A 12,793-nucleotide genomic window follows, 5' to 3' on the forward strand; every position below is an offset into this window, starting at 1 on the left:
GCACTCTCTTAAATCTTTTTGCTAAAATGTCTGCAAAAATTTTGTAATCCACGTTCAACAATGATATAGGGCGATAGTTCTTAACCTGGTTTTTCCCAGTCTCTGTTTTCGGTATAAGCGAAATAAATGCCTCTTTCCACGATTCAGGGGCCTTTTTCCCCTCCAGGATTTGATTACAAACTTCCTTCAATGGTTGTATTAACCATTCCTTCAGCACTTTGTAGTATTTAGCAGTCAATCCGTCTGGTCCTGGTGATTTCCCCAATTGCATATTCTGAATGGCACCCTCTATCTCTTGTTCTGTAATTTTCTCATTCAAAATCATCTTATTTTGTTCTGAAATCTTTGGTAATCCATATTTTCTAATGAATTCTTCTATTTCTTGTACATTTACTGGCCCTTGTGCATATAATTTCTTGAAAAAACTTTGAAAACAGTTGCTTATCTCATTCGGTTTGTGAATAATTTTCCCATCTACTTCGAGAGATGTCACAGTATTCAGTTTTTGCCTCTTTTTCAATTGCCATGACAGCAGTTTCCCACATTTATCCGCCGATTCAAATGTTTTTTGTCTCATTTGCTTTATTTTCCATTCTATTTCTTGATTCATAAGTTCCATATATTGCGTCTGATAATACTTTATTTCTCTCAGAATCTCTTGGGACTTTGGTTTGGATCTCAATTTCTTCTCTCCTTCTTTCATTTTTTCCATGATTTTTTCTTTCCTCTCATTTTGTTTTCTCCTCTTTATAGAGTTCTGCTGAATTAGGAAACCACGCATCACGGCCTTACTTGCGTCCCATATTGTTCTTTTCTCCACTTCTGTTCTCATATTTATCTCGAAGTAGTCTTTCAATATTTTTTGGGCCTTCTTATAAACTTCTTCATCTCTAAATAGGGTGTCATTCATTCTCCATCTAAAAGTTCCAGCTGTTGTTAATTTCATCTCCATCATTACTGCATTATGGTCGGAGCAGGTTTTTGGGCAGATTTCTGTTTTTTTGACTCTTGATGCTAGATTACTAGAAATCCAAATTTGGTCAATTCTGGTCCATGTCATTTTTGCTTCAGAGAAGAAGGTTCCCTCTCTTTCCAGGGGGTTCCTTGTTCTCCAAATATCAATAAGGTCCATGGTGTCAGTCATTTCGAAAAAAGTCTTTGGTAGTCTCCCTTCCTTAGAAATCACTTGTCTCTGTGCTTTATCCATATTTGTGGAGACGACTCCGTTCATGTCCCCCATCATGACGATTTTATACGATTCACCACTTCCACGCATGTGTGTGATGTCATTTTGAGCGCCTGCGCCTGCGCGAGCAGCAAAACCCGGAAGTAACGTGCTCCGTTACTTCCGGGTCGTTGCAGCGCACAACCCGAAAATACTTATCCCGAAGCTACTTCAACCTGAGATATGACTGTATACATTTAAAGCAGCCTCATCCCACTTTAAGCACTCATGGCTTTGCCCAAAGGATCCTGGGAACTGAAGTCTGTTACTGGTGCTGAGAGTTTTTGGGAGGACCCCTATTCCCATCACAGAGCTAAAATTCCCGGAGTCTCCTAGGAAGATTGATTGTGAAACCACTTCAGGAATTGTAGCTCTGTGAGGGGAACAGAGATCTCTAACAATTGTCAGCACCCTTAGCAAACTACACTTCCCAGGAGTCTTCAGGAGCCCAGCTATCACAGCTAGTATTCATTCATATGCTCCTATCTTTAAAAAATAAAAAGGGGGTGCTGGCATGAGCTGTGGTGGCTTCCTGGCAACTGTGGAATGCTCTTCCCAGGGAGGCTCAATGGGTGCCTTCATTGCATATCTTTGAGCACCAGGCGAAAACATTATACATAACCCTCCAACATTTCTCCAATGAAAATAGGGACATGCTGTTTAATAATAAGAATAAGAATATTTATCCCCTGGGTTTCCCCAGCCACTGTGGATGGCTTCCAGCATACATAAAACATTCAATATTTAAAAACTTCCCTATACAGGACTGCCTTCAGATGTCTTCTAAAGGTTGTATAGTTATTTATCTCCTCCAACATTTCTCTAATGAAAAAAAAAAAAGGTTTTGGGCTCCTTTTTTTGGCTTTTTACAGCATTTTTCTTTTAAAAATCGCCCTGGTTGCCATATGTCCGGGTTTCACCGGACATTTTTTTACTGATTCAGCAAAAATCCGACTGGATGCCATTTTGACAGTCCAAACGTATGGCAGCCCTAGAAGGCTTCTCTAAATCAGGGACATCCCTGGAAAATTGGGACACTAGGAGGGTCTCTCTCTCTCTCTCTCTCTCTCTGTGTGTGTGTGTGCGCGCCAAATGTGCCTTCTGCCTATCTTTCATTATACCACATTATATGTATCACATTGCAGCAATCTGGGCAGCCTTCCCCGCCCGGAGCCCTTCACTCAAAGACCAGCCACCCTCTTGCAACATTTGCCCCCCACCAGGCTCCTGGGTCCGGAAGGGGTGCAGGGAAACAGCCTTGATGCTTCGAGATCAGGAATGGGGGCCCCTGTGAATGCTGAATGAAGTCATGCTAATATATTTCTTGAAGCACGGAAGCATGGAAAGAAGGGGGTGGGCTTCATTCAACAGCAGAATATCCGCTTTGCATGCAGAAGGCACCAGGTAGCGGCAGGTGGTGGAAAGACTGGTCAGATCTGACAGGCACAATTCCAGCCTAAATGGAAAGTGCACATTCATTTCCCACATTCAGCTTGGTAAGCGGCAACTGGCTTGATGCAGGAAGATGGGCAATGATACCTCAACTGTGAAGGACTGATCATTGCTTATTTTAGCTTGTTCCTGCTAATGGTTTGTCAGGGAGCGCCATCCCCTGTATGCATCACGTCTTTTATGGTATGTATGAATTTCACATCAAAATTAGACAACCTCTGATTCCCACAATGAATTAGTAGTCAATGTGTAGGGCTCCTCCCTCCTTGCTTTATGTGTCTATTAATTTTTAAAGTAAATATATCATAGTTAAAGCAAAAACAAGTGGATTGAATATACTCATCCCCCCCTTCAGATTGCTTGAAACACTGGAATGGAAATACATAGCCTTTTGCAAACTGAACATTTCACAACACAGCTCCTTCAAATGACATTTATTCTGGGTAGGAGTGGAACTCAAATGGAATCAAATCAACTTGATGGGTTCCATGACTTGGATACTTTTTTGGGGGGAGTGGGAGAGGTTAGCAATACAGTATGCCCTTCATCTTGGCTCACTTTCAAAATATATGTTGGAAAAGTGTGAGGAGATATAATAGTACAGTCTCTCTCCCCACCAAATGAACCACCAGCCTTCTGGTGGACAACCAGATGCGCTGACCCACGGTGCCACCTGTAATAGAAAGGTGGCATAAAATGAAGTACATTGCAGGGCGCTGGACTAGATAACCCCTAGGGGTCCCTTCCAACTCTATAATGGCAGTAATGATGTCCTACCAGTAGGCTTCTATTAAGCATCTGCTTGGCCTCTGTGATAAATGGGACTAGATAGGCCTTTAGTCTGATCCAGCAACCAGGCTTTCCTTATGTTCTTATTAGCCCTGATTAATAGAACCTCCATATCCAGAGGCAGTGTGCATCTGAGTGTTGTTACACTCAGCCCTAGTCTCCATTATGCTGGGGACACACTTGCAACTATTGCCCTCCTGGTTTGCTTTTGGGCTTCCTGGTAGCATCTAGTGTTCTTAACCCATACGTTTTCAATTCTGAATTTTAAACCTTGAGACCTTCTGATGAAAACTGGTGCTGGTGTTGTCAATTTTTTCACCTACTAAGAGGCCTTTTTCCCCTGCTGAATGTATTCTGGTGTGATCCCTGAGACTGGCCTTCAACCCTAGGCTGGTGTTCTTCAGATCACAGCGCCTGCCACGTCAGGGATGATGGGAATGGGAGTCTCAGAAACTTATGGAGGGCACCAGGTTGGGAAAAGCCATTGCCAACCCAGGGGGTGGAAACATGGAAGGCAGGCATTATATGTGCGCGTGTATGAGAGAGGGAAATAAATGATGGCTCTAGGGAAAGGAGGCGGCCTTAGAGGCTCCCAAACTGGACGGGGGGGGGGGGAGGCCGGAGAAAGCTGCGTGGAAGAGCGACAGTGCCCAGGTCCCCCCCAGGACGTGTGAATCTTTCAGCGGCGCCTCTTCCTAGGAGCGATAGGGAGAAACCGCGCCAGCAACCAGGAGAGCGAGGCACGTCTTTGGAGTGGAGGATCGGGCCACTAAGCCGGTCTCTGCTCCTGCCGGGGTCGGCGCTGCGCTCGGGGTGGGTCCGGCTGCCTTTAGGAGGAGGAGGAAGAGGAGGCAAGCGAGGCGCGGGCGCTCCGGCAGAAAAGACAAAGGCTTCTTCTGAGTGGAGAGGCCGCTCCTGAGGCGGGGACTGCAGCCGTCGAGGGGCGGGCCGGGGGCGGGCGCTGGAGCCGCAGCGGGCAGGCAGAGCGACGGCGTCGGCGGCAGGAGAAGGTGGAGGGAGCCGTTCTTCGGTGCGCACCGGTATGGAGGCAGCGGCGAGAAGGAGGACGTCGGCGACGACGACGCTGGCGGGGCGGTGACCGGGGCCGTCGGGCGGCGGCGATGCGCCCGCCCCGGCCATGGAGGAACGCTGGCACCGGGGGCTGGCGGCGCTGGTGATGCTGCTGCTCTTCGGGGGGCTGGTGCTGCAGTACGTGTGCCCGGGTAGCGAGTGCCAGCTGCGGCAGCGCCTGGCCGAGGCCGCCCCGTCCGCCCTGCTGGCGCGCCAGGCCGGCCAGGGAGGGGACCCTTACCGGGCGGAGGACGAGAGCCCTCCGCGCTTCGTGCCGCGCCTGAACTTCTCGGAAGCCGACCTGCTGCGCCGAGTGGACTTCCACATCGCTGGCGACGATCTGATCGTTTTCCTGCACATCCAGAAGACGGGAGGCACCACCTTCGGGCGCCACCTGGTGCGCAACATCCAGCTGGAGCAACCTTGCGAGTGCAAGGCCGGGCAGAAAAAGTGCACCTGCCTCCGGCCGGGCAAGCGAGAGACCTGGCTCTTCTCCCGCTTCTCCACTGGCTGGAGCTGCGGGCTCCACGCCGACTGGACCGAGCTGACCAACTGCGTCCCGGCCGTGGTGGACAGCAAAAAGGACGCCAAGCTGCGCCCCACCAGGTGAGACACAGGCGGGGCGGGGGACAAAGCAGGGAGATCCCTACGGATGGAGCGGGCCCATCTGGGGTGGCCGGCGCGTCACCTTACTACGTTCAGAACAACACCCCCCTGGATCAGGCCCATGCCCCGTCTGGTTCAGCAGCCCAGCCGGCTCTGATGGGAAGAAGACGCTGGGCTAAATGAGCAATTGGCCTTATCTGGTGTCCCATAAGAATCAGAGCTCTCCATGGATATAAAGTGAGTGGAGGATGGCAGGCCTCAATCCTGTGCATGTTTACTCTAAAGGAAACCAGGGTCGTCTTCCCATGAGAACCTCACAAGAGCCAGCTGGATCAGGCCAATGGCTCATCTGGCTCAACATTCCCTGTAGGGACACTGTGAGAACAGGATACTGGGCTATAGGGGCCACTGGCCTGATCCAAGAGGCTCTTATTATGTTCTTATGGGAATAAGACCCTGGTTTACATTGCAGTAAACATGCACAGAATTGAGGCCTGCTATCCTCCACTCTCCTTATCTCCATGGAGAGCCCTTGTGATCTTCCTGTTGCCCAGTTTTTGAGTAAAAACCCTGAAGAGTCCAACTTGGTCTCACAATCCCAAGCACACCTGATTGGGGGGGAAATAGTTCCCTTGGTTCCAGTGGAACCTTCCAGGAGATGCCTGCCTGGAAAGAATTCCCAATCAACATTTCTTTTTGAGGAAACTGGGTTAGGATCTGGTGTTCTAGCACTGGCTTCTTAAAAATACACTGGGATCTAGATTTCCTCTTGGTTTCATCCCATCCTTTGCAAACAGAAAATTCCTTGCCTCTAAAAAAACCTATGGAGGGTTAATAATAATACATCTCCCCTCGCCTCATTTCTCCTTTCTGGAGAGAGAATCTTTCGCTCCATAGAACATGTAATCTCTCCAACCCTTTCAATTCTCACTCCAGTGTTCTAGCACAGTAATAAAAGCATTCCAATATTTCCCAGGTATCCTTCCCCCTTCCGGACATTATGATCTGGCAATTCCTCCAGCCCTCCCCCATTGCCCATTCAAGAGCAATTTTATAGTAATCTGTTACCATCTCTGCACATTACAGCTGTCCAGTTTGCACTTGGGAACCTTAAAGACCCTCTCTTTTTTTTGCTCTGTTCTTCCACCCTCTGCAATTAGCAGGAACCATAAATGCGGGTTATTCAAGTGTATCACAGGTTTTTGTTTTATTTTGAAGTTGATTTCATTTATCTGGGTAAGCAAAGTCCTCTGCCTTTCCCCAAAATGCATCCTTTATTGCCCATTGGCTAGTACTTAAGACTGAGCTAACAATGAAAACAATACCCAACTATTTAGGGTGCCTTCCAGATGTTCCTGGACTCCAAATCCCATCAGCATGGCTGGGATTGATGGGGGCTGTTGTCCAAAATATCTGCAGGGCTCCATGCTGGAGAAAACTGATTTAGCAATCGGTGGTACCTATCTCTTGATTTTAGGCCGGTTCACATAAGAGATACTAGATCTCAGGCATGTGGCCCTCTGGATGTTATTGGAATCCCAACTCCTATGATCCCCAGCCAGCATGGATGATGGAATTTGTAGGCCAACAACGTCTGAAGGTCCACAGGTTCCCCATTGTTCAGTGAGATGATGTTACCAAGCCGGCTCAAAGCCCCAGACACCTGAGGGATTAGTGGGCCTTATCTTCACAGCCTTATCTTTTTCTGCTGTAAGCTCACTGCCCTTCCTCTGAGCTAATTCTGCCCTCCCACCCAGCTAGATATCTTGCTTTTGGTCCTGTGTCCAAAATAGCATTTTCAGTTCAGTATGAAGTCGCCTCTTTGTAGACAGTGCTGTCTAGCACAAGGCTGGTTGAATGTGTCATAAAAATTGTGTGAGGGTGTGTGTGAGAGAGACAGATGAACAGCCCTTTCAGAGTCAAGGTGCTCTTGCAACTTCTCTATGTGCTTTCTCCATCTGTTGATGCTGGTTATGTTTGAGGAAGGTAGACTCTGCTGAGCCGTGCAAGACCTCTCATTGGCTTTGAAAGTTCATGCTGCACTTCTTTGCTCCAGGGACTGCATTTTTCCATGCCCACCCACCTCCCTACTGCCAGTGGGAGCACCACATCTAGCGCCTAGCATGTTTGGGATCGAGTAGGGACAGTAAGGGAAGGGAGGCCCACACCTTCCTTTGTAAAACATGAAATATGCAGAGTTAATTCTTTTCACTTACTGCCAGAGGTGTTTTTTATTTCTCATTGAGTTTCAGCTTTATTTGCGTCCCCTAATTTCTTCTTTTTCTCAGCCCATCTACAAACATTGCACCTGGAAGGACATGAGCAGCTGCTGCTTGTTAATCCAGGAGCCTTGTCCATCGCAGGAACTGAGATAATGATTTGCTTGGTATTTGCAATTCAAAAACAGAGCCCCTGTTTAGCATACAAAAGACCTATTTTAAATAGTTTAAACAACTCTGGGGCTGTTAACTAATCCAATTTCTGGAGACTGATGGGATAAACTTTCCTGAGGTTCAGGGGTCTCTCCCAGTAATTGAATTTTATGTCTCTGTGTTCTTTGTTCCAGGGTCCTTTGCATTGGCTGCCTGTTTGTGCTTTTGCATGACTGGTCTTGGTCACTGATATAAAATATCTTCTAGTTTTTTGACTGGAGACCCAGGGAGAGAGCTGTAGCAGGAGATTGTCTGGGGTATATCCTGAGTTGCTCTGAAGTGTGAAATGCCTTGGGATCACAAGCACAACATGCACAGATCAGCTGTGAACCAAGGAAACCACTGAGTCCCAGATACTCAGAGACTTGAGCTGCATATGAATTTGGGACAAGCATATACAGTACAGAGCTTCTTTGTGTGTGCAGCGGGGGGGGGGGGAGGCACAAAGGAGGGAAGGGTGTGTGGGTGCATGCATGATACAGGGCTAAGAGGCACAGCAGAGATCCATCCTAAAATGGCTATTTGGAACAAAGGGATGTGCAGGCTGTGTGGCTTATTTTCAGCAGAGCTTTCAATAAAGCTTGTGGTTCACCCAAGTCGCATGGCTTACGGGTAGCTTTGTTTGTGACAGCTGTGGAAGGAAGGCCTGTGGTTTGTGGATAAATCCAGGAGACGATCTCTGCTGCCTTTTGGGGGAATCCTAGTTGCTTTCAGTCACATATAAATAGGACCAAGTTCTTCTGCAAAAAAATGGTTTCTTTTCAGAAACCTTTCTCAAAAACAGCTACTCTGTGGCTTTTTATCCAGGGGGTTCTTTTCTCTCCATCTCTCTCTCTGTGTTCAAATCTTTCCTTATTTCTTTTAGGTCTCTAATCAGACCTGAAAGCCGCTGTGTTGATAAAGCCACTGAGGTGCGCTTATGAGCAGAGTTCTGATTTTTGAGAATCATCTGCGAATTTAGTATATTTTAAATCTTTGCTCTAAGAAGCAAGGTGACTTCTCACTCCTGAACTGGGTTTGGGTTTAAGTTTGGCATCTTCTGGTACTTGAAATTTCTAAATATGTGCAGTCATTAAAAATGAAAAGAAAAGCCTGAACTGCAATGATAAGCTGTGTTGCTGATAAGGGCATTTGTTCCCATTCCAAACAGTGCCTTGGATGCTTTTAAAAAAATACTTGATTGCAGTAATTAACAATTTGATTTTTAAAAAGCATATACAACTGTGATTATCCTAGTATAGGCAGGGTAAACATGAGGTAGGTGGAACAAAAAGCAAAATGTGGCTGCCATACACATTTCCTTAATATTTATTCTGTTGCATGCTATCTGAACCATCAGGTCTAAGCACAGATTTATGTGAAACTGGTTGTGTCAGTTTGTCAGTGTCCTTCTTGAAGTGTGGTGCCCAGAACTGGACACAGTACTCCAGGTGAGGTCTGACCAGAGCAGAATACAGTGGCACTATTACTTCCCTTGATCTAGATGCTATACTAGATGCTATATATATATATATTGATGCAGCCCAGAATTGCATTGGCTTTTTTAGCTGCCGCGTCACACTGTTGGCTCATGTCAAGTTTGTGGTCAACCAAGACTCCTAGATCCTTCTCCTGCAGTGACCTCTCCCTGATGTGGCTCCTGTCTCCAGTTAACAGTCTCAGGTATCTGGTGAAGGGGGAAGCCCTTCTCTGCCTGTGACCCTGGGGGGCTACTGCAAGTGAGAGCAGACCAGGAGTAGGGAACTTCCAGCCCCCTTGGGACCCAGTTTGGCCCACCAGGCCATTTCCCTGCAATCATGGCCATCTAGCCACCAACTGACATCACATGGTGGCATCAGCTGATGGGCTTGGAGGACAGGGTTTAATCCTGCATTGGCAGCACCACTCTGTTCCCAACAGGATTTAATCTGTGCTCATCATCCTGCCTGTGTGTTCATGCGCATGCCAGTAACGGCCAGAGGCAAAAAGTGGGTGGAGCAAAAGATGTGACCTGGGGGCAGACACAGGTACACCCACCACCTCCATCAAGACAAATAAGTGGCGTCATCAGAGCTCAAGGACACATTCCAGCCAGGCATAAGCACATGCGGGGGGCGGGGTGTGAAGCAGGGGCAGTGAGCGGCGTGGCCTGGGGAGAGGGCTGCGAGCCAGATACAGAGGGCTGCCAGCCATATTTGGCCCCCAGCCCCAAGGTTTCCCACTCCTGCTTTACGCCTTTAACAATAATCCAGCATTTTCCCCTCCCCCTCCCGCCCTGTCCCCATGGCTGCTTAGTTTAATATCTAGCCAGATAAAGAGTTCTGGAGAATTAGGGAGCTTGCAACATTTTGTTTGGCCAGGTATTGCCCTCCTGTGAATTTTGGATTTTTTTCTTTATGTGCTGACTTTTGCTTTTCTTGTAGAATCCCTCCTCCCCCCACCCAAAAACAACAACCCCTAAAACAGTTTTAATGTCTCTGTACTCATCCTTTTTAATAAAATAATTGCATAGCCCTCTTACTAGCTGCGGTGATAGCCTCCTCCCCTGGAAATAATGTCTTCTTGATGAGCAGTTATTGTGATTGCAGTTTGTGTGTGCTAAAAAAGGAAACCTGGGTGTGAACATCATTCTCTTCCCTCCTCCTCACACCTGTTAGATGAACTTGTGCTCGGTTTCTTTTGTGCTGTCAGTCTAACAGCCACCAGCTGGTGAGGGATTAGCCAAAGTTCTTTCTGCTGAGATCAGGCAGAGATAAAACACAAAAGAGCTACAGCCTTGGGCCTCCCTTTCAACAGATCTTCCAGGTATCATACCATACCTGTATTCTCATGTTAGTTGCTAGCTTTCCCTGACATTCTTTCTAGAGGATGCTTTCCTCAGCCTAGTGCTTTCCTGATCTATTGGAGTACAACTCCCATCAGCCCTAGCCAGCTCACTTGCTGATGGACATTATAGTCTAAAACTTCTGGAGAGCACCAGGTTGGGGAAGGCTGCTCTAAAGCTACAATCCTAGACACTGAGAGTAAGACCTGTTTGACACAATGGGGTAGACTCGCTTCTGCCTGCAAGGCAAGTGCTCTGCCTCTGAGTTTTTATACTAATGGGACTTCCCTTTTTATACTAGTGGGGATACCGTTAAGATTCAGTGAGTGGCTAGGAGCAGAGTGAGCCAATGACCCATCTAGCCTGACATCCTCTTCTCATGGTGGCCAACTATATGACCCCATGGGAAACCTTCAAGCAGGGCTTGAGCATAAGAGCCCTCTCTCCTCCTGCGATTTGCAGCAACTGTATTCAGAAGCATTGCCGGCCTTTTTCAGCCAGAACTCGCCAGATCTAAGTTCTGGCACCTCTCGGGTGGGTGACATTTGGAACAGCTTCTACAACTAGGGTGTCAGGGTACATGGCAGAAACCCAAGCAGTGTTAGCTTGGGAATTTCCATCTCCTTTGAAACAGTCCTGTGTCTGGATGTCTTAATCCCAAATTAGTACTGGTCAGTTCATTATGGGAGACTGGATTAGGGAGAAAATGTTACTTTCCAGGGTCATTTGATTGACTCATAGACACCACAGAGCTCCTGGTGAGGAAAGCAGAAAAAAACATCCAGGAAAAACAACAAAAAATCCGAACACCTGGGCAAGAGAGTCTGAAGGAATTGAGAGCCTTCCCAGCCTCAGCTAATTATTATGGAAAGCATCTACCTAACTTGTCTGTAGCAATAAATCCAGGGTCCATGTTGTAACGAAGAGAAAAATGAAGCAACAGGGACCTCTGGAGATACTCGCAGTGGTGTTTGAGGCAGGAGTGCATAACAAGCTATATTGGAGGCTTTCTAGAAACCATTGACTCTTGCAAATGTCCCTGTGGTTTAAATTGAGTTTTCCTTTAAAAACCAAACACGCACAACTCTGTTATCCCTGGCTCTCTAGCAGTCAGGGATGGTGAACCGATGGCCCTCCAGCTGTTGCTGGATTGGCTCCAAGCGGCAGGGCCAATAGTCAGGGCTGATGGAAGTAGCAGTGAAGCTACATCTGGAGAGCCATGGATTTTCCCACCCTGTTCTAGGTTAGGGATTCCTAATCTGGGCCATGCCTCTTTTGAATATAATGGACCACTTTGCCCCTTATGAGGAAACACCCTGGAAGGATGCTAGGAGGTATATCTGGAATATTTATTGGCTGCTTTTGTTGTTTAGTCATGTCCGACTCTTCGTGACCCCATGGACTAGAGCACGCCAGGCACTCCTGTCTTCCACTGCCTCCCACAGTTTGGTCAAACTCATGCTGGTAGCTTCGAGAACACTGCCCAGCCATCTCGTCCTCTGCCGTCCCCTTCTCCTTGTGCCCTCCATCTTTCCCAAAATCAGGGTCTTTTCCAGGGAGTCTTCTCTTCTCATGAGGGGCCAAAGTATTGGATCTGTCCTTCCAGTGAGCTTATTGGCTGATACAAACAAGTTAATGACAGAGTTAGTGGCCAAGTTCCTCTTTTCTGCTTAAATGTCTCATAAGGGGGGGTACACTCACTCTTAATTGCCATTTGTATTTCATGTTCCTCCCCTCTGGTATCATATTGTGCTTTAAGAATAAAAATGTGATCATTAAAACATACTCTTACTTAGTTTTGTTTTAATGGATCTGTGACTCTATAATATATGATTGATTGTAGTCCTTGGGCCACTGGTGGTTCGTGGGCTTCATTCAGGTGGCCCAGGGCATGCGGTCCAGTGGTAGGAACTCGGATAAGTAAGCTAGGCTCCAAATGGCTCCTTAAACTTACAGTTGCCAAAACAGAATGCCTTGTTGCCATTTTGGGGCTGGATGGCTCGAAATTTGTATTTTTCCATAGGACCTTTTGGTTCCTGAAATTCATTCTGATTGTGCAGATAAAATATAACAAAGAGAATTCTATAGGAGGTGCTGCTAGTGTGTGAAAACAGTCAAGATCGAAGGATGCCCAGGCAGGCACTTCCAGATGGTGGAGACATTTGGCGCCCAGGCATCTTCACTTGGTCACAAGTGGCTGAAATTTGCACCTGGCAAATTTCAAATAGTGGGCATGCCGCCTATAGTGATTTTTAATTGTATTTTTGTTCCTTCTTTTATATTTTTTATTTTATTGCATTGTATTACACTTTTAATTCAGTGGAATGCAAATTGCAATACAATAAAATACTCTAAAATAACCAGTGAAGGTGCAATTAAAAATCACACAGCCTTTAGCATAGTGCATTATGTTTG

At 46.9% G+C, this 12,793-nt stretch overlaps 1 protein-coding gene across 1 annotated transcript in view; it reads left to right on the plus strand.

Annotated features, from left to right (window-relative positions):
* Positions 1-3,925: 3,925 nt before the first annotated feature.
* The window catches only part of HS6ST2 (heparan sulfate 6-O-sulfotransferase 2), a 147,936-nt gene continuing 139,068 nt past the window's right edge, over positions 3,926-12,793 (plus strand). The window contains exon 1 of the mRNA XM_081846809.1: positions 3,926-5,143. Within this exon, the coding sequence (XP_081702935.1) occupies positions 4,605-5,143 (539 nt within the window). The 5' untranslated portion in view covers positions 3,926-4,604. The remainder of the gene's footprint in view (positions 5,144-12,793) is intronic.

The sequence above is a fragment of the Podarcis erhardii genome, assembly GCF_964252035.2.
Source record: "Podarcis erhardii genome assembly, chromosome: Z".
Lineage (NCBI taxonomy): Eukaryota > Metazoa > Chordata > Lepidosauria > Squamata > Lacertidae > Podarcis > Podarcis erhardii.